The sequence below is a fragment of the Salvelinus sp. IW2-2015 genome, linkage group LG17 (assembly GCF_002910315.2).
Source record: "Salvelinus sp. IW2-2015 linkage group LG17, ASM291031v2, whole genome shotgun sequence".
Lineage (NCBI taxonomy): Eukaryota > Metazoa > Chordata > Actinopteri > Salmoniformes > Salmonidae > Salvelinus > Salvelinus sp. IW2-2015.
Window position 1 is genome coordinate 31,698,708 of NC_036857.1, and position 23,101 is coordinate 31,721,808.

Genomic DNA, 23,101 nt, shown 5'->3' on the forward strand with positions numbered 1-23,101 from the left:
GTTTTGGTCCTCTAATTCCGGTCCCAGAGGTCCGCTTCAGCTCAGGCCCAGCACTCAAGAGAAGAGAGCCTCTTGAGTCATCAAAATCTCCCATTCGGATAATGACGTTCTTTTCACTAATGACTGAAGCCAATCCATGTTGCCTCTCCAAATTAGAGAGAAGGGCCAGGCTTTTAACATGCTATCAGCTCCAAGCACAATTGGGAGAGAACATAAAAAGAGCCTTTGGACTATATGATGGGGATTCATTGTCTATTTAAGTCTGGAACTTAGAAATGCCTGTTACATGAGTGATCTTCATGTGATGGAAGAATTCTGGCAAGTCTGAAATGGGACCATATTCCCTATATAGTGCACTACATTCCCTATATTGAATATTGCCTGAAGGATCTGGCCAATAGTAATGCACTATATAGGCAAAAGGGTTATTTTCAGGACTTGGCCTTGGTTATGTCCTACTACTCAGTATTTCTATGCTATACCCAACAGCTCTGTCATGACCTGAAATGTACCATTTACCCACAAGCCTCCAGACTGACCTATGACCCTCACTGCTGTAGAGATCCTGTAGTTTACAAGCGAGCCAGGGCAACCAGGGGAGAAACCATTAATAATGGATCAAACATTCCTCATTAACTGGTAGTCCAGGGAGCCTCAGATATGAGTGTGTGTGAAGACCAGTAGTACAGGGGCAGAGAAACAGCAGATACTTTGATATGAAGATGAAGTTGAAAATGAAAATAACTCAAATTAAATTGAGCTGACAGATTTATTAGCTTGCGCTGAATTTGAGAAACCCACTCAACTTGATTATCCGATTCAGTCATTACTGTGACTGACCCAAAACTTGGTACTGCAGTGTTGCTCTTACAGCGTTGGTGAATTTGAACACACTCGCCATTTCTTGACTGTATTTGCGTTTTTTATTTAATCCTCTCACTTTTGACACAATCTGTATCTATTCAGCATCAAAGACTAGGGACTATGTTTTAACAAATCTAACACAATGGTCAATCTATGCACTGGGCAGTAATGCTATATATTTCGGGGGGGGGTGTCAGAAATATTTGAGCTATTTTTACAAGTACAATTATTGGCGCAGTTGCTGGCACTGGCGTGAAAGGGCTGGGTTTTGATGAATAAACAAGTTGTGGGTGTGTCGATGGCTTGGCCCCTCATTGGCCTATCCGAACGTCCTCCATGGCTAAATATGTAGTTGCTTCAAGTTGTGAATTTACGGTCTTTTATGTATTGCCATGGAATAAACTCAAATTCCAATGTTAGTCTGCTAAACAGCTTACAGAAACAAAATAACAAAATGTAGACCTATCCCATCTTTGCTAAATATGTTAACTTGAGCCTGTTTGCAGTCCACATTGTTCTAAATAATTGCATGGCTTCAATGTTGAAATACCTACATTGCTGTAAGGTTCTGTGTTTTTTTTCTTAGTCAACCTTGTGTTCTTGAACGTAGCCCTGTTTCTTTGTGTTCTTGAACGTAGCCCTGTCTTTCATTTTTGTTCATTGATTTCACCTGTGCTAGTTACTCACCTGGTCTCATCAGCTCCTTATTTAGTTCAGTTCATTCTGCTTGTGCCTTTGTGAGGTATTGTTCGTTTTGACTCTACTCTACTAATCCTTTTCCTAGCTCGTTTGTGAGAACCAGTTATAGCCTTCAGTCCTAGTTTTGATTCACCTGTCTGTTTGCCTACCTGTGTATGACCATTGCCTGCCTGTGACCACGATTCCTGCCTTCTGGGAAGGCGAGATAAACACCTGCCGCGCTCTGCGTGTGTATCTACAATTTTTTCCCCCTGAGTATTCATTACAATAGCATTCACACTGATATAGGGGCTAGGCCTACTGTACATTGTATTATGGCTGAGCATGGACATGCCAAATGTTGTCAATAAGCCAGATTAAATAAACTGAAAAGAGTGAATAATTCGAATCATATTCTATCCAAAACAACTTGTTTTAAGTAGGCTATATACACTTACAGGCACCATAATTTCAGTGGGCAAATAATATTAAAACAACGCAGACTATGGAGGGTTTTACGCACATCTAAACTTTTCAGTCGCTGGACAAAGATCCAATATAAAGAGAAAGGGAGAATGTCCACTCCCCCTTATACTGCTCCCAAATATAATGTTTTATATACATATTGGAACCATCTTACAAATCGCATTCACACTTCTCCAGAAGTTGCTTTGCAATGCACGCCACGGACGTCCTCACCATAAAACCAGGACAGTTTGGTTTTAATAAAACAAATCGTATTTTTTTCCCAATAACAAATAAATACAAGGTAATGATATCATAAAATCGGCAAGATAAAAAAAAACTGCGCATTGCTACTATAACGAACCAGTCTTCGTTATAGTAGTCCTATGGTAAGCCTACGGAGGGCTTGGTTTTTAAAAACATGAAACGGAAAACAAACAATTATTACAGGAAAATAACTTCTAAATACGAGGTTTGCCGGTATTCACAGAGGTTCTCATCTGTTGTTTCATGATGGGCATGGACCCACCTTAACGCCAGCTGAAAATAGAGCACTATATGTGGCACTGGCAGTTATTCATAGAAATATGTCTATACTTTTCAAGACAATGAGCAGTAGCTATGGAAACCACCCCTCACAGATTCTAGCATTTCAGTGCTCTCTATAACCCTTATTTCATTACATTATCGAGCGAATTAAGAAGAAAATGTCAACGTAACTTGTAGCGACGTAAGAAGCAAAATTCGGTTTTCAATCAAAATAATGATTATTGCGAGCTAACGTGACGTAACAAATTAATTTGCATGTCTCAAGAGAAAATATCATTTTCCTGGATTAAATTTACCAGATAATTTCCATCAATGGATGTCAATTTAACTTGTTTGACTGCTATCGATTGTAAATAAATCCCCTTTTCGCATGTGCAATGCTATGGATAAATCTGACAGGCGAGTTTGAGTGATGAAAGTTGGACAGAGGGTCATGAAATCTCCAGGCAAGAAACACTTGGACAAACTTAAAAAACAAATGTTATTTTCAGGCAATTGTGCCAGATGTTGAGTACAAACCGTTGGGTTTAAAAAATGGATAATGCAAATAGCTAAGCCTAGGCTACTGAATAAAATCTGGGTTTATGATTGTAGTTAAACTTTGTCATGGTTTTCTTATTTAGATGTAGGCCCATGATAGGCCTACATCTAATTTCAGACAGTTTACAGTAGCCTAGGAAAAATGTCAAATGAACGATTTAGCAGCTTGCTTAGTTCAAATTGATTTATTCAACATAGCGAGGCGATTTTGAGGTAAGAAAGTGCTTGTGTTGCCCAATAGATATAGGCTAATGCTGGAATAGGCTACTGAGAATGGGGGTCATAGTTTCAATCACTGTATCAAATATTCAAAAGATGGATATGAACTGAATATACTTGTCAACAACAGCCATTTACATATATATATTTTTTTACCTGTAGCATCATCTGTTACCATCAATCTGATGCATTTCAACAAAAGCTGATCGGCAATTGCGATAGATCTGTGACCATGATCACAATTGATAACTTCCAATTGAATTAACAAAATATGGCCTTTAAAAATTGCATAATAACACAAGGCTACAACAGCAATAAACTGGCTAAATAGGCTATTTATTAAATCTGTTTGCCAGCTCCAGGTAGGCTATACAAGTGGCCAAATGGATTTGCAATGACTCCAGTGATATCGTAATTTCAACATATTTATTGTGTCAAATGGTAGGCTACAGTAGCCTACAATGGCATAGAAATTAATAGGCTGCTTGATGGCCAACAGACACAACTGTATCATTCTCCACATTTAATGCCAACTTCATTGTGGACTTTTCCCCATAACAGAAGCACACAAGGGAGTTCAATTTAAAATGTCCACTCACGCAGTGCTCAAGACCCAACAATTCCTATAACCCTTAACTCGCTTGATAAGGTTTTCCATAAAGTCGACATTAGAATGGAGTTAAAACCATCTCTTCCGAGTGAATTTATAAAATGTGCTCTATTTCGCCTAATGTCTATTCAAACGGTTTTCCAGTGCATTTGTCACCGTTATTTCTTATAGATCATTAGTTCTAGTGTGTTAATATTTTTAGGGAAAAAGGGTTTATGTCTGTCTCATTACTCTGTGTAATGTCTCTCTTTTTATGCAGCGAACATGAGGCTCGGTAATGGTGAGGCGAGCGACCAATCACAATTCATTATACCGAGGTGCAATTCATGAAACAAGAGTTATTTAAAGAAGACCATCTAAAGTTTATCTATGGATTTTGGCCTGCTGATTGGTTAATGTCTTGTTTGGGGATTGGTGGATAATGGTACTCTACAACTCCTTGGAGACAAATGGACGGTGAAGATTGAACTATGAAGGAGTGAAAACCCTTTGATTATTTCTCAAGATGAAAAATCTTCAATACAAAAATAAAAAAAGGCTTGGAAGTTTGGAGCACATGAACCCTGTCTCTTATACACATCTAGATGTGTATAAGAGACAGGTTCTCTCTCGTCTAGTTCGTTCATTTCATTCATTCAGTCATTTCGTTCGTTCTTTCCTGTTCGTGCGTTCATTGTTTTTATGTTCACAAGTTCAGGTCTGTTTAACGTCGTTTGTTGTTTTGTAGTTTATGCAAGTGTTTTTTCGTGTTCGTCTTCATTAAATAAATCATTTATGTCTACATACCTCGCTGCGTGTTGGTCCGACCCATGCTCCTCCTCGTCTGAGGAGGAGAACGAATATGACTGTCGTTACAACATGAGCCTGGCTGAATTCATGTGTTTCACTTTTTTTCTATGCTGTTTTGAAAGGAGCCTTGATTTGTTAAAACCTCAAACTGTAATTAATTGAATGTGATCAGGTTAATCCTTTACACTTGTGGGAATTGGCCTGTGTGGGTCGGGCTAAATTGAAATGTTTCTTACAGAAGAAATATGAAAAGCATATGCATAACCATGAAGATTATGGGGAAATTATTAAACCAAAGGTGAGGACACAACAGTTAATCTAACACAAGACATTACACTGTTGATTTTATATGCATTTTACATTTACTGTACTTTTCGCTGCATTTTTTMATAACGAAATCTGAAAATACTCTGGATACATTCAGTAACATGATAAGAATATTCCTGGAAAATGTGGGGAAGGTGCAACATAAGACAAAATAAGTACAAGTGTTTGAGTGAGAGGACTAACTGATGACTCCAAGTGTGCACCTACGTAATTTCAATGCACTTTTATGATTCAAATAAGTGTCTTCAACTATAAGGTGCCTTTCTGAGCTCTCCTATCTGTGCCGTTGAGGAACTAGAGAAACACACTTGTAGTTGTTTTGAACACAACCSTYCCTCCTCACCATCACGCAATTTATAAATTACAATCTGGGTCAGGTGGGCATCATTTGAAAGCTTGTTCTATTGCCAACATTATTAGGTAAGTTGTAAAATACCAGTTCCGTAAAGTGTTAGACTTTCACAATGTAATTCAAGTTAACATATCGTAATTTTGGTGTGCATAGAGAGGAGTCATGAGTGCATTCACGTGTGTGTGCTGCGGCCAATTTTCTTCACAATAGACAAACATACCCTGGGTTGTTCTGAACAGAATGAGCCTATGACGCCATGTCATCTTGTAACTGTACATCAAACAGTGTTCATAAACGTTGACACTGTATATGACATGGGTATCATGCTATGCAGATGTGAAGTGCACATTTGGACTCATAGATGTTCGGCTTGCTTGTACGGCATCAAAGCTGTATTTGTTGCAATCCTCAACGTCTCATCTTTRAAAATGCATAGAGTACTCTTCATTTACAGCCTTTGCCTCACTCAGACAACAAAACATTAGCAAAAATTACCCAATTAGCAGGAGGGGTGGGCCAACTTCTTGTCGTGTGAAGTGCTCAAATTCAGAACGGCTGTCAGTCAAAACCCATACGCTGTGAAGCGCAAGACCAGAGCTCTGACAATTAGCAGTGTATAGCATGTTACTGTGCAGCCACTGTATTCCAATTTACGCATTTATCGGTGCCCAAATCTGCCATTTTCAACCCGTATACGGGTACTAGTGTAAAGGCCTACGTCAAATATTTGTATAACTAAACCAAGATAGACCACAGCCTATCATTTCAAATGGGAACAKATGTGCCATAGTGGGCAGAACAAGCAAGGTGGGCAGAGCTAAGCATGAGTTAGCGTTAGATGCTATTGGCGCATTCTAGCATTAATTTGCATATTTCTGTTGGGGAATGCCTACTTTGAAGTGCTCAATTCACCTTTGCACTCCTAAACAACGCCATTTGTGGAGACTTTGGCAAAGGGTGAAGTCTACAAAACTTAGCAATTCTGTTTATAACAGATTGTAGTTTTGGGAACAGAAAACTCTGAGATCAAATGTTTCACTGATGAGTAAATTATCAGAATGTCGGCCAAAATCCATCTTCTCCCACTGCTGGCCACTGGTTTTCCTTTTACTACCATATTTGGTAGTGAATGGAAACACCAACCGGATGATTCACATTTATACATCCGGTGAAATAACTCTCATTGTTCTACCTGTGGCTACGTGGTCCAATGAGAGTATCAGAATATTTTGAAGATAAATACACAACGCAYAGGATGAGAGMACAAGAGTACTAGAWTTAACGATCAATAGGGAATTGTCAATGTAAATAGTTGGTTTTCAGTTCAGAATCTGTGGAATGTTAACCCTGGACTCAGAGCTACGGTGACACGTTTTCATTGGTCTGTACATTGAGTCTGGAGCAGGATACATGTTATTTGGCCACTGGCCCAGTTGTACTGCAAGGACTTCTGAATGGTCAACCACAGGCTAGGGTGGGAGGTTAGAAATGACATCCTGTTCCTTTGTTCTGTGGAGAAAAGCTGAGGACAGGGGAGACTGAACATTACCTCCCAGCATAACATCTATGATTTGTCCTTCTCAAATACATCTATTTTTCTCCCGCTGATTTGCTTTGGAGTTTATGTTATTGAAGAATAACCAACTGCTAACAAGAGTGTGGTGACTCTTTATGGGTAGCTTTGGGGTGTGTGTGCGTATTCTGAGGAAGGGGTCCAGAGTGTGGGGCTGTGTGGCTTTCTCGAGCACGTCGTAGCGTGAAACATCACTAAATGCACTCGGCAGACTGTGCTTTGATAATGCATTGCCATCTGAATTAACTGGAAATCCCCGAGATAGCCATTCCACAGTGCTAAATTACTCATTAAAAACTGGCAGTGTGGACAAACTACACTTTGACTAATTGATGCATATCAAATATCCAACTTGTTTACAGAGAAATTGTGCCACCCGAAAGGGACTCGGATAAACTTGTAAACACCATAGAATGAGAACAGTACAGCTGCAGTAGCTGGACATTTCAATTCTATAGATCTAAAAGGGGTCCTTCTCTTGGCAAAGGTAGGTTAGGCTATGTCTAAGATGCTTCCATTCCTCATTTCTATCAGCTGTAATGTTCTGTTTAGCTATGTTCACTCCATGCCCTGCACTGTTTACATAATTTGGGTATGTTTCTTACCCTGTTCTTCTGCTGCCCACTCCTGCTAGCTCTAGTGTCCATTGGCATCACAACAAACCTACAATTGTGAGTGGATGGCAATTACCCACCAACACAATTACAGCGTTCTACGCCCAATAAAGGGCATGTAGTGGGCTAAGCACAGGGCATCACATGGAGATGGGGCTGTGCTAGAGTCARACAAAATGAGAGGAAAAGACAACAAGACCTGAAGTGAGGGAAAGAGAGAGAGGGAGGGATGGAGAGAAATAGAAATAACTGATAAGAGTGCTTAGTGCATCTGGGATTGAGAGGAAGGGGGTAGGTGGATCGGAGGTGCCCTTGTTACATTTMACTGCTGTGCTCTCTAGTGGCAGGCAACAGCAGAAGAGGCATGGTGCCGTCCACATCTCTGTCACTCATCTGTAGCACTCCAGCCTCCTTTTTCATCACAACAGATCAACACAAAACCACAGTCCTGCATCACATCAATCTTTGGGAGCGGCAATCAAAGTCCCCGTGAGAGCTTGTAATCTCAAAACTGGGCTCCAGCGAGGATTTCATTTGGGGATCTGGCTGGCTGTTTACAATATGGCTGCCTCTCAAACAGAAATGACACTCTGCCTCAGTTTAATTTGCGGCAGTCGAACATCATTTCATTTGACAAGATACTCTCTAGAACACTTCTGTTTCCCACCAAAAGTTACTTCAAACCAAAGGTCCCTCAGCCTGAACTAATGAGTTCTCTAGTGYGCCTACGCTACTCTGCTAACTCAGGTAACAGTGAGGAAGGAACATGATCTGTTTGAACAAGAGGCTGAATTGAAAAGTCCACTGGTCTTTTAACTGCTGCCAGTATTATGGGGTTGTCATGGTTGCATTACTACTTTGGCCCCACAGGTTTGCTCTCCTGGATTTAGCTAATCGCTTTCATAACAAACCCACAAACTTATTAACCCTGCTACTACTCGTTAGTATGACGAGAGAGAGAGAGAGACTTTCTTTAATGAAACATTCTCATTTCATTAAAACCTCACCACCCCCCCTTAAAAATAAAACACAAATATATCCTGTACTGCATACACGTACCATACTCACCTTTCCCTCTACCACACGATACAAAACAACATCACAATAACCAAAAAAACTCACCGCTTCTCCAACCGTATATCTAAAACATCTTCCCCAGCTATACAGACAGCTCCCCCAACACACCATATCTCCTGAAACATCTCCACACTTTTTATCATTCTATAGAACTCAAATTCAACCATAAGATGCGCAGAGACCATCCCATTAAATAATAGTAAAGGGTCTGTTATCCTCCACCTTTGACCCTGTTCCTCCTTGTTAGCCAAATAGTAAACTTCACCTGAGCAAACAGAAAATTCAACAAATTCCTTCTCCTTATTCGAATACCTGTACCCCATTATAAACATCCCAACAGTAAAAACCACCCTCAACCTCTCACACAGACATTCCAACAGAGACATTCATGTCATTTTAACCTGGCGCACACAGAAAACACATGAATCAGTTTCTTTCATAACACAGAAGGGACACACCTGCCCGGTTCAACCCGTGCCAACCAGCTGTTAGTGGCCAGGGCTCCATGAAGAACCCTCCACTGGAGGTCCCCTGACCTCTTTGGTACTGGGGGTTTGTAGAGCCCCCTCCATCTAAAACCCACCATACTCTCCACCCCACATACCCCCTGCCACTGATGTGCCTTCACTCCTGTTAGGCTCCTAACCTTAATGCAGAGGTTGTAGAGGGCTTTACCTCCCACCCCTTCAAACTCCCCCAGGCTCGGAGTGTTAAAATCAAACAAGTCCTCCAGACCCCATTACCAGTCACCAGTCTCTGCCGTCACCTGCAGTGGCGGAAACATTGGTGGCCCCTCCCCCCTTAGCCGCTCAAACACCCCCCCCCTTACCAGCTCAGACAGTGCCTCCTGGACCTCCTTCAGGAATCTCTCCAGCAGCCTAAGAGACGTTATTCCTGTTTGTTGTGCCAGGACTTCCGTGGGTTTTCCACCCTTCCTCTCCCAGCAATCGCAGCCTTTGTAAACTCGCTGCCATCAGTTGCCTCTGCTGGGTGGCCGACTGAACCAATCTCAAAGGGCTGGGTTGTGGAAAATAGGCTCCTCCCACACCCACAGCCCAGGCTCCACACCCCCTTCTCGTGTGAGCCTTAGCAGCTGCCAGGCCCTCAGCGCTGCAGATAAAAAATCGGAGAGACAGCTTTATGAGGAACATCTGCCGGTCCAATCGTAATCCGCCAGCTCTCCTCAGCAGCGTGCATGCCGGTTCCCTCCAGCCAACATCAGTATGGTACAGCAGTCTCTGCACTGCCTTTAGCCGGAAAGCAGCCATCCTGCTCTCCAGTTCCACCAMGCCCTGTCCTCCTTCATGGACGGTAATGTACAACACTGCCGCCCTCAGCCAGTGATGGCCCGACCAGAAAAAGTCCACCAGCTTGCATTGCAAGTCTGAGAGCAGACCGGCAGGGGGGTTGAGGACAGCCAGTTTATGCCACAGGGAAGATGCCACCAGGTTGTTTATTATCAGCACCCTCTCTCTATATGACACTTGGGACAGGAGACACCTCCACCTGGCCAGTCTTGACACCACTGCCTGTGACAGCCCATCCCAGTTCTTCCTGAACCACCTCTCCGCGCCCAGGTACACCCCCAACACTTTAAGCCCTTCACAACCCCACTGAAAACCCCCTGGAAGAAGAGGGACCCTATCCCCCCATGCCCCACATAACAGAGCTTTGCTCTTGCCCCAGTTTACCTTAGCTGATGAAGCTCCCTCGTACACCTTCAGACTTGTCTCTAGTGCCTGCATATCCTGACCATCACAGAAATGTCATCTGCATATGCTGACACTGCTATGCCTGTCACGATATCCATGCCTGTCCAGCACACTCCCTGCAGTCTCCTGCGTAGCAGTCTCAAAAAAGTCTCAATGGCTAGTGTATATAACTGCCCAGATAGAGGGCATCCTTGTCTAATGCCCCGTCTCACCCAGACTGGCCTACTGAGCCCCCCTCCCACCTTGATCATACATGACGCCCCAGCATACAACAGCTTCACACAGGTCAAAAAACTATTCCCAAACCCAAACATCACATTAAACAGATACTCATGGTCCACTCTATCAAAAGCCTACTCTTGATCTAAAGAGATCATTCCAAAGTTCACATTAGAACCGCTCGACAAGTCCAACATGTCCCTGATTAAGAACAATTTGTCCGTGATTGAGCGTCCCGGTACACAATATGTTTGGTCCTTATCTACTATCGAGTCCAGATGGGACTTCAGTCTGTTAAAGAGGACCTTGGCAAATTTCTTGAAGTCCGCACAGAGCAATGCCACAGGCCTCCAGTTCTTAAGTTCACAGAAGTCCCCTTTTTTGGGCAGGAGAGTCATAGCCACCCGACGGCAGCTCATCGGCAACTCTCCTACACCGACGCATTCACTCAAAAGAAGTCCAGTCCAACTATTCCCCAGAATTTCTTATAAAACTCCACTGGGAGTCCATCCACCCCCGGTGCACGACCGGGGGACATCTGGGTTACGGCCTCTGCCAGTTCATGGGACAACAGAGGAATGTCCATTTCATCCCCTAGGGAGTCCTGCTAACGAGACCTGAGCAKACATAGGATCACACATTTCTGCACTATACAACTCAGTATATAACTCCACAGTTTGCTCCCGCATCTCTCCCACCACAGAGGTCACCCGCTCATCAGACAGCCATAGACAAAGCATACCCTTGGCTTCACTGCTCTGTCTTTCCAAACCAAAGAAGAAGGAGCTGGGAGCATCCATCTCCTTGAGCATGGAGCATGGAGAACCTAGCTCTTACAAGTGCTACATTGCCTTGCCCCACCATTTCTACCTCCATCTCAGTAATACAACGCTGTAGTCCTCCCAATACTCTCCTAGCCTCTGAGGATGAGAGAGCTGTATACTGTTGACAGAAAAGCCAAATTTGGACTTTCTCCACATCCCACCATTGACTCAGAGACTCATACTCTTCTCTTCGCTGCCCCCACCTTTCCCAAAAGGTCTGGAAACCTGAGCAAAAAGTGGCATCTTGTAAGAACTTTATATTAAACTTCCAATAGGATACATGCCGGGGCCCTGGTGAATAAGACAGCCGAGCCATGGTTATGTGGTGATCCGAAAACCCCACCGGGAGAATGGTGGCACCCAACAGCCTATTGCTCAAATTCCTGAACATGTAAAAATGATCAAGTCGGGCTGCACTCACCCTAGCCCCAAAAACATTCACCCATGGATACTGTCTTGTGTTGGGATGTTTAGTTCTCCTAACATCCATTAGGTCGAACTGATTAATGATGTCCCTTAAACTTGTTATGGCTGGGGGCAGCATTTTCACGTTTGGATGAAAAGCGTGCCCAGAGTAAACTGCCTGCTACTCAGTCCCAGTTGCTAATATATGCATATTATTAGCAGATTTGGATAGAAAACACTCTGAAGTTTCTAAAACTGTTTGAATGATGTCTGTGAGTATAACAGTGAGGTAGATTTTCAACCAAGCTCTCATTGAAATTACAGCGAGATATTGATGAGTTTTTTTCCTACGGCTTCCACTAGATGTCAACAGTCAATAGAACTTTGTCTGATGACTCTAATGTGAAGGGGGACTGAAGGAGACAGGAATTAGTCAGGTCTGCCATGAGCTGACCATGCTTTCACATGCGGAGGACCTCCGTTCCACCGCTCTTCTGAAGTCAATCTAATTCTCCGGTTGGAACGTTATTCAAGATGTATGTTAAGGGGAAACATTTGGAATGGCCAAGTCAATGTCTTGGAATGGCCTCAATCCAATTGAGAATCTGTGGTATGTCTTAAAGATTGCTGTACAACAGTGGAACCCATCCAACTTGAAGGAGCTGGAGCAGATTTGCCTTGAAGAATGGGCAAAAATCCAAGGGGCTAGATGTGCCAAGCTTATAGAGACAAACCCCAAGAGACTTGCAGCTGTAATTGCTGCAAAAGGTGGCTCTACAAAGTATTGACTTTGGGGGAGGGGGTGAATAGTTATGCACGCTCAAGTTTTCTGTTTTTTTTGGTCTTATTTCTTGTTTGTTTCACAATAAAAAATATTTTGCATCTTCAAAGTGGTAGGCATGTTATGTAAATTAAACGATACAAACCTCCAAAWTTGTTTATTTTAATTCCAGGTTGTAAGGCAACAAAATAGGAAAAATGCCAGGGGGGTTGTAAATATTTTTCCTGTTATGGTGAATAAAAAGTTGGCTACTGTTAAACTCAAAACGTTGTTCTGGTAATTACATGATCGGGCTAGCCAGCCAGCTAGAGAGATATCAAGCTAATGTTAGCAACAAATTTTGGTTGGAACCAAAATTATTTCCAATTGTTTCGTTCTGAACAGACCTATTATTTTCTTTGGGTTTCATTGTTCTGAGCACCAAAATAAAGTTCTGTACCGGTTCAAACCCCAAAAAGTTACGGTTTATATTGTTCCTTTTTTTAACCTCTGAAATATTAATTATTTTACATTAAGTTTGACATTAAATTACTTCACCAATCAGTGCAGATAGAGCAGCTTACTATGGAGCGGGCAAGCTATAGTTGTTAATGTGTAATGGAAAGACAAGTGTAGGGTGCGAGATGCGACTGAAATTGTGTGGGTGGGGAGAGAGCGAGAGAGGGTGGAGGCTTGGCTTGAAGTACTAGGCACCTTTTTATGACGTGTTATTTGAATTAGGCCCACAGAATTATACCTACAAAGGAGCTGCTTCTATGGAGGAACTTTGAATGTCTTTGAGCGTCCGAGAGTTTGCTTATCGTTGGACCAGCGCTAACGTTAGCTAGCTAGTTAGCTAAGAAGCTTTTGTGTGCAGAATGGCACCAGAATTAAAAACATGTCTTACCTTTTTGTAATGGTTAACTAGCATTGAAAAATTGTATCTATTATTTTCTAATTAAAAAATCTCTTTCACTAATTTCTGAATCATGTTTGTAACATTGTCAGTAGGCTATAATAACGTATGCTTCGGAGGGGGAAGTAGCCTACACACGCTCAAATACACTGGCAAAGATTTCCAGCTGGCATGAGTAAGTTTCTGAGTGACAGAGTGAGGGCTTTGCATTAACACTTTGTAGATTTTTTTGTGGGACTGACAAAAAATGCCCGGAACATAAAAAATAATGGTTCTGCTCCGGGACAGTATAGATCACTTTCGTTCTGTTCCTGTTTCTGATTCAGCTCTTTTACGGTTTTCGGTTCTGTTACCTGAACTAGTTCCAACCCCTGCAACAAACCACAACATTGTCTAGAGAAAGTTGCTTTAGTTGCCTGGRGCTCTATATTGACACGTCTTAAATGTCTTTAAATAGATTGTTTTTTTAGTATTAAAATAGAGTAGGTAAGATTGCTGTTTGGACAAGGCTGCTGCAATGTCATGCAGACTGCCATTTTTGTGTTTATAGTTTTTCATAATGACCAGGACAAGTTTGATGTCTGACAACAATAAAATGTTCATGATTTAATGCACACAAAGACGGTAAGATGTAAGGTGATGTGTACACTGTGGGATTTGAGGGTCTTTTAAATACATTACAGCAATCAAGTCAGTTGCAGGAAATAAAAGTACAGGCTTTGTTGTCGAAAAACCTTAAATTTAGGTATAAAGAAATGTTTGCAAAAACTTGGTGGAATGCTAAAGTTGGTGGACAAATGTGTTGGTTTGAAAGGTTATTGTGTAACCATCTAATTTTCAACTCTGCGGACTGTTTTGTCACAAAACCTGTTGAGATAAATAGCATACTTACCCAATCTGGTTTTAGTGCATGCTCTATAAAAAACAGTTAGCTGATGAAGTGGACAGGGTACGATATATAATGAGAGACGAATAAAAGCAAGATAATAAAAAGAATGGACAGTCAAGCATCGATCATCATGTCACCAGGATCATTCAAATGATAGCCTATCCTCGATATTTCATGGAAATTTGCATGAAGCTCATCTCGTTATGAAGTTATTATATAAGTTATTACATCTGCTTGTAAACTCTGCTTTTCCATGTTCCATGTTGAGGTGTTAGTAGGGTACAACATCATAGCGTGACTCAAAGTTTACTGCGTCCATGACTGCGTCCATCATTTATTTCAAAGACCCCAAAAAATATTCCACCTTAGTCGACATTGTACACGTTTCCATAAGGCTTATCGTGACATTTTTATGCGTCTTTTTATTGTGAATTTTTTATACTCCCGAGTGGCGCAGTGGTCTAAGGCACTGCGTCTCATTGCAAGAAGCATCACAACAGTCCGAAACCAGGCTGTATCACATCCGGCCGTGATTGGGAGTCCCATAGGGTGGCGCACAATTGGCCCAGTGTCGTCTGGGTTTGGCCAGGGTAGGGAGTCATTCTAAATAAGAATTTGTTCTTAACTGACTTGCCTAGTTAAATAAAAATTAATCCGCATGAAATGGTTGAATGGAAACCGGGTTATTGTAGTGAAAAAAAACACTGTATAAGCTCTATCTACGGGTGTCATGGCAACTAATGTACTAGCTTGTTTTTCACTCTTTAGTATCAGCCCCCCAAAACATGTCAGACTCTGGCCTTATACTTTGATGAGTACCTGCACCAAAAAGGCTATAGTTTTAATCTACAGTAGCCAACAAAGTACTCGCACATCACTTCACCTCAATGACTATCAGTGCTTGAAGCTATTCCAGAGCAATGAAAACAAACTGATATTAATTAAGAGATGACAACAAGCAATTKTCTTTGTCCTCCCACGCAGCTGAGCTTGATCATAGAGCAGAGCTGTCCTGCTAAACTTCTCGAGGCTCTGTAAGCTGACTGAAGCCACTCTTAATTAAGCTTTCATTACCTGTGATTGCTGTTAGTGCCTGCAGGGGTCTGATGGCTTTGGCCTTCATTGCAGACCATTATAAAATATTCAAGTCGGATGCTAGCAACATTAAGGTCACAAGGGTAATATTGTATTACTGAATTGTATGCCATTATATTATATGATTTTGTGTTACTTTCTGTGTAACAGCATAGGCTGCTGACGACAAACAGTCGTAGACAAAATCCCATGATGTGTTTATTTTGATATCGAACGAGATCATTATTTTTCTTTGATTGTAATCCTAATAAAAGGATCCATAGAGCTGTTTAAAGTTAAATGGGGCTTTGTGACCTCAATACCCCTGGAGTAACTATCTGCACTCTATTTTGGGATGTGTGTTTGMGCCTTTGCATTCTTGTTTACAGCAGGGCTAGGCATCCCTGGTCCTYGAGTGCCARTGGCACTTCAAWTTTTTTTTMGAATCTCTCGTCTGTCTATTCCACTGTTTAGCCCCCGCGTCGGCCCGCTTACTCACCCTGCAGTACCTCCTTAGCATGGTCCAGTTCCTGCTCCTTCTGMGCCAGCTGCACGCGGAGTTCGGTGGCTGAGAGCACGTCAGCAGAGCAGCTTCCTTGGCCTTCCTCCAGGTCCTTACTCAACATATCCTTCATCTGTCTGAGCAGGTGRACCTCCTCCTGGAGCTGGGCCACCTCCCCCCGAAGCAACACTTTGGAGGTAGAGAAGGAAAAAGAGAGAGGTTAGGAATCAATTTGTTATGAAATGGTGGTACTCTATACTGTGCTGTTAAGTAGGCAGGGAGTGAGGGGGGGAAGAAGAGAGAGAAAGAAAGAGAGAGGGAGATCGTTTAGGGCCCTAAACTGTACTGTAAACTGTGCTGTAACAGAGGACAAGAGGGAGGAAAGGAGGGAGGGACAMAGATATACTGGGATGTTAAATATCTATGTTAGTTGTTGGAATTACTGGTATCTCAGACCACCTGCTGTTGTAATCAAATCAAATTGTATTTGTCAAATGCTTTGTAAAGAACAGGTATAGACTAAGAGTGAAATGCTTACTTACGAGCCCCTGCAAACAATGCAGAAATAAAACATTGAAAAATAATAGAAAAATAAGAACACAATMAATAAATACTCAATGAYTAAGGATAACTTTGCTTAATACACTAGGGCTGTGATGATAACAGTATCACAATATTTTTTCCATGGCAAAAATGAAAACACGAAGCAGACCAATCTCTTTGGTCCTTTAAAACCCTGCTGTATGTACAATATTGTGTGCTATAGCTTGGAAAATAAATTAATGTGCCTCTGGATGTCAATATAATGATAGGTTTCCAACATTAGGTCTGTTTTCCTAAAGAAGTTAAATTCGCTTTGTGTTTTGTTTCTTTGCCAGAATACTAACGAGTATCACGATACTGGTATCGTCCCTAACCCTAATATACACACGGATGATGTGTAATGGTACAAGGTAGTTGAGGTAGATATGTACATATAGGTGGGGGTAAAGTGACTAGGCGATAAACAGTAGCAGCAGTGTATGTGATGAGTCAAAAGAGTAAATACAGATAGTCTGTAACTATTTATTTAGCAGTATTTAGCAGTCTTATGGCTTGGGGGTAGAAGCTGTTCAGAGTCCTGTTGGTTCCAGATTTGGTGCATCAGTACCGCTTGCTGTGCGGTAGCAGAGAGAACAGTCTATGATTTGGGTGGCTGGAGTCGTTGACAAATTTGAGGGCCTTCCTCTGACACCGAAGTCCTGGATAGCGGGGAGCTTGGTCCCACTAATGTACTGGGCCGTACGCACTACCCTRTGTAGCTCCTTGCGGTCAGATGCCAAGCAGCTGCCATACCAAGCAGCGATGCAGCCAGTCAAGATTATCTCCATGGTGAGGTTTCCTGAAGTCCACGATCAGCTCCTTTGTCTTGCTGGCATTGAGGGAGAATTTGTTGTCCCGACACCACACTGCCAGGCCACTGACCTGTCTCATCATCGTCGGTGATCAGGCCTACCACAGTCGTGTAGTCAGAAAATGTAATGATGGTGTTTGAGTCGTGCGCAGCCACGCAGTCGTGGGTGAACAGGGAGCACAACAGGGGACTAAGCACACKCCCCTGAGGGGCCCCCGTGTTGAGGATCAGCATGGCAGATGTGTTGTTGCCTACACTCAKCACCTGAGGACACCCGTCAAAGTCCAGGATGCAGTTGCAGAGGGAGGTGTTTAGTCCCAAGGCGCTGAGCTTAGTGTTGAGCTTGGAGGGCACTATGGGGTTGAACACTGAGCTCGAGTCAATGCGCAACATTCCCACATAGGTCTTCCAGGTGGGAGAGTGCAGAGTGGAGTGCAATAGAGATTGTGTCATGTGGATTTGTTGGGGTGGTATGCAAATTAAGTGYGTCCAGGGTGTCTGGGATGATGGTGTTGATGTGAGCCATGAGCAGCCTTTCGAAGCATTTCATGGCTACAGATGTGAGTGCTATTTGGCAATAGTCATTTAGACCAGTTACCTTGGCGTTCTTGGGCACAGGGACTATGGTGGTCTGCTTGAAACATGTAGCTATTACAGACTGGGTCAGGGAGAGGTTGAATATGTAAGTTAACTTCTTATGGCTGGGGGGCAGTATTGAGTAGCTTGGATGAATAAGGTGCCCAAGTAAACTGCCTGCTACTCAAGCCCAGAAGCTAAGATATGCATATTATTAGTAGATTCGGATAGAAAACACTCTGAAGTTTCTAAAACAGTTTGAATGATGTCTGTGAGTATAACAAAACTCATATGGCAGGCAAAAACCTGAGAAAAAATCCAACCAGGAGGTGGGAAAACTGAGGTTTGTAGGTTTTCAAGTCTTTGCCTATCCAATATTCAGTGTAAAATTTGGTCCGATTGCACTTCRTAAGGCTTCCACTAGATGTCAACAGTCTTTAGAACCTTGTTTCAGGCTTCTACTGTGAAGGGGGAGAGAATAAGAGCTGTTTGACTAAGAGTGAGCTCTGTTCCTTTCATTTCGAAAGACAAAGGAATTGTCCGGTTGGAATATTATTGAAGAATTATGTTAAAAACATCCTAAAGATTGATTCTATACATCATTTGACATGTTTCTACGAACTGTAATATAACTTTTTTGACTTTTCGTCTGGACTTTGAATTTGGATTTGTGAACTTAAACGCACAAACAAAAAGGAGGTATTTGGAAAATAAATGATGGACTTTATCGAACAAAACATTTTTTTTTTGTGGAACTGGGATTCCTGGGAGTACATTCCGATGAAGATCATCAAAGGTAAGTGAATATTTGTAATGCTATTTCTGACTTCTGTTGACTCCACAACATGGCGGGTATCTGTATGGCTTGTTTTTGGTACCTGAGCACTGTACTCAGATTATTGCATGGTGGGGACTTTTTCCGTATTTGGGACCACAGCGTTGCAATTAAGGAGAAATTACATATGCTTTAATTTAATTATTGAAGCAAAACATTACACGCCACATGTAAACTGAGATTTTTTGGATATAAATTACGCAACTTTATCGAACAAAACATAACATTGTAATTGTGTAACATGAAGTCCTATGAGTGTCAATCTGATGAAGATCATACAAAGGTTAGTGATAATTTATTTCTGATTTTTGTGACTCCTCTCTTTGGCTGGAAAAATGCCTGTGGTTTTTCTGTGACTTGGCGCTGACCTAACATAATCGCATGGTATGCTTTTTGTTGTAAAGTCTTTTTGAAATCGGACACTGTGGTGGGATTTAACAACAAGTTTATCTTTAAAATGGTGTACAAATACTTGTATGTTTGAGGAATTTTAATTATGAGAATTTCTGTTGTTTGAATTTGGCGCCCTGCACTTTCACTGGCTGTTGTGTCAAGATCGATCCCGTTTAACGGGATTTCAGCCGTAAAAGTTTTAAGACCACTTGCCAGTTGGTCAACGCATGGTCCTGAGTATGCGTCCCTGGTAATCCGTCTGGCTCCGCGGCCTTGTGAATGTTAACATGCTTAACCTTTTCAGCGCGTGCTTCCAAATATCTCTTACGGTCAAGTTGCACAACGGGATAGTTAACCCTCAAAACCAAAGCACGCTGCCTGCCCAATGATCTAACAGTTTGAAGTCGGAAGTTTACATACACACTTACGGTTGGAGTCATTAAAAACTCATTTTCACAACCAACTACTACACACATTTCTTGTTAACAAACTATAGTTTTGGCAAGTCGGTTAGGACACCGACTTTGTGCATGACAAGTCATTTTTCCAACAATTGTTTACAGACAGATTATTCAATTTGTAACTAAATAGTTTTTTTATTGGAAGTATTTAAACATTTGCAAATATGTTTACTTATGATAGGGTAAAATGTTTATGTTTCTGTCTCCATATGATATGGTAAATATATCCAATGCAAAAAACATCTACATTTAAATGGTATTAATATTAATTTGCGAATATTTCCGTTAATTCCCACGGAAAGTTTCCACCTCTGAATATTRCCCAAAATGTGCAACCCTAATGGTAACACAGAGGGGGAGTGGGGGAAGGACTGAGAGAGAGTTTATATTTGTTGTAAATATTAGATGTTGACATCTATTGGAAGCCAATCTTCTTTGGGATAGGGGGCGATATTTTGACGTACGGATGAAAAGCGTGCCCAAAGTAAACTGCCTGCTACTCAGGCCCAGAAGCTAGGATATGCATATAATTGGTYGKWTTGGATAGAAAACACTSTYWAGTTTCCAAAACTGTTAAAATAATGTTTGGGATTAATTTTGTATGCATTTTGAKCGACGGAAACCGAGTGGATTATTGACTGAAGAGCGCCAGCTAAACTGAGTTTTTATGGATATAAAGAATACATTTTTCGAACAAAAMGACTATTTGTGATGTAACTGAGACCTTTTGGATTGCCAACAGAAGAACATCTTCAAAGGTAAGGCATATATTATATCGCTTTCTGACTTTCGTGTCGTAACTCCCTGGTTGAAAAWTATTTGTTATGCATTTGTGTAATAATCGCATGGTTTGCTTTCGCCATAAAGCCTTTTTGAAATCTGACACAGCGGCAGGATTAACAACAGGTTAAGCTTTATTTTGATGTATTGCACTTGTGATTTCATGAAAGTTTAATATTTATAGTAATTTAATTAGAATTTGGCGCTTTGCCATTTCACCGGATGTGAAACCTATCCCAAAGAAGTTATACAGGGTTTCATGCTTGTTTCTTGAAAAATGAACAAGTAGTTGTAGTTTATCCAAGGTGTTCTCATCGGGAAAGGTAGGCTTTTGGTGCACGTGAATGAGGGCGCGCTCTTCGTTCTTTTCCTTTTCTATTGAACACCATTCTTTCCGTCTGAAATATTATCGTTTATTTACATATTAGGGTACCTGAGGATTAATTAGAAACATTGTTTGACTTGTTTGGATGTGGTTTYCTGGTAGCTTTTTGGATTCCTTTGTATGCCTGTTGAAATCAATGGCGCCAACTAAACATACTTTTTTGGATATAAAGAAGCACTTTTTCYAACAAAACAAACATTKATTGTGTAGCTGGGACCCTTGSGATTGCAAAACAGAGGAAGATCTTCGAAGGTAAGTGATTTATTTTATCGCTATTTGTGATTTTTGTGAAGCCGGTGCTGGTTGAAAAAGTATTTTGATGTGGGGCGCTGTCCTCAGATAACCGCATGMTYTGCTTTCGKCGTAAAGCCTTTTTMAAATCTGACAATGCAGTTGGATTAACAAGAAGTTAAGSTTTATTTTGWTGTATGACACCTGCATGTTCATGAAGGTTTAATATTACGATTTTGTCATTTGATTTTGGCGCGCTCCAACTTCACCGGATGTTGTCGATTTTGATCCTGCTAGCGGGATCCGATCCCTAAGAGGTTTTTTAGCAGACTAATTTATATAAATATGAGTTGAGTTATTCTTCGAAATGCCATACTTCATCAGGCACAGGAGAAGCTGGAGAAAACAGCTTATCCCCATTTCATCTGCCAACTGCCAAACATCAAACAGACAATTCTTATTTTCCAGTCTGAGACAGAAACGACGCAGTAATGAATGGGGAAAGTAAGAAGAGAAACACAGTTGCACCTGCCAGAATATTTAGAGAGGAACTGACAAATTAGCCAATGAGCGATAATACTTATCGCCTTGATAAAGAGCAGAACAATCGTTTTCATTGAAGTGCCAAGGTTGAAGTTGTGGATCCACTAAAAAATGCTTTMGTGGTTCATTGCAGAGAGCTAACAATAGCCCAGCAGCTGAATATCAGTTGCCTATCTCCAAGGTCATAACCTAATGCCTTACATGATGAGCAAACACAAATGTCTGGATGTAATAATCATTATTCTCTTTCGCGAAGCTGTTCCATCTACAGTTTATAAAGGGTTGCTCTATGAGTTCCACAAACTACACATAATATGTCCATACCAGACTCAAACTTGATACAGGGATGACACCCTCATCCATAACTAAATGTCCTTATTAACCTTCACAGTGGCCAATGAAATCAGAACAGTTGGGTTGTAGTTGTTGGTTTGATCATCCTCTGAAAATCTACTACAGTATAATGTAAAATACTATACTACAGTATTTCATTATCCTAATGAATCCCCATATCCTAATTTGTGCCACCAATGAGTGAGAAACCTACATGCCAAGTACAGACCATATATTGTGTTCGCTACAGGTTATCGAAAGAGCAGAAGCTCTGAAGTATCTGTTCAGACTCCAGTCCTACCTACCTACAGGTTATGGAAAACGTGATATTTTAGTATTTGTCCAGTAGGTTTCCTCAAGAAACAACCCCCCACTACTATGCCAAAGATAATAATCAAACAAAAACACTATAGTACATACTACAGTAATTACTATAGTATATACTATAGTAATACTAGTGTTATACAGTATTATACTAAACTGTACATTCCCGTGGAGGGTCCATCTTAACTCTGTTAATTTGTGCCTAGCGGGCACGCCGCCCGCAGCTATGCCAACATTCTCCAATCAGCACCARGCCACTGAGACCACTCTCATGTGTTTCCTGTTTCAACCGAGTCATGTTCATTAGGCACAAAATGGAGGAAAACGGAATGAAACAGGGAGGGAATACCTTCACTTTCGTTTTTCCGTTGCAAAATGTTGCATGCCCAAATGAACATGACCAAGCATTTGCAAACATACGGCAGCATTGGATTTACCACCTCTCTCAGCATGGAGCTTTTCACTCATCACTTTGAAAGAGTCTGTCTCTTCACAGAAGCCATAGAAAAGCTTTCAGATAATTGAAATGCTTTTGGGGGACCTGCATTAGGCTGTAGTTCAGAACGTTCTGTACTTTCTATTTGTGTTCACTGACTGAAATGGAAGTGGCTCTGGATAGAAGAGCGTATTTTAAATAACTCAAATGAAATATAAAAGGGTTATTAAGAGAGGGGTCGAACGAAACCATCGGCGTGGTGAGTATTTCATTATGCTGAGGTGTAGTTAATGGAGCCTATAATAGAACCACTTTTTTTTACGGAGCAACCCAAGCAGTAATACCTCATTGGGAGACCGAGTCCACAGGTCATTTCAGAAACACCAATTCACTCTTACGAATGTTTAAGAATTCTATTATAGTCCTMCCCTCAATTCAATTACGTATTTGCTT

At 41.4% G+C, this 23,101-nt stretch overlaps 1 protein-coding gene across 1 annotated transcript in view; it reads right to left on the reverse strand.

Moving 5' to 3' along the window:
* Positions 1 to 23,101, reverse strand: part of LOC111976384 (kazrin-like) — a 114,000-nt gene that overhangs the window by 29,377 nt on the left and 61,522 nt on the right. The window contains exon 2 of the mRNA XM_024005181.2: positions 15,956 to 16,147. Coding sequence (XP_023860949.1) covers positions 15,956 to 16,147 — 192 coding nt within the window. The remainder of the gene's footprint in view (positions 1 to 15,955; positions 16,148 to 23,101) is intronic.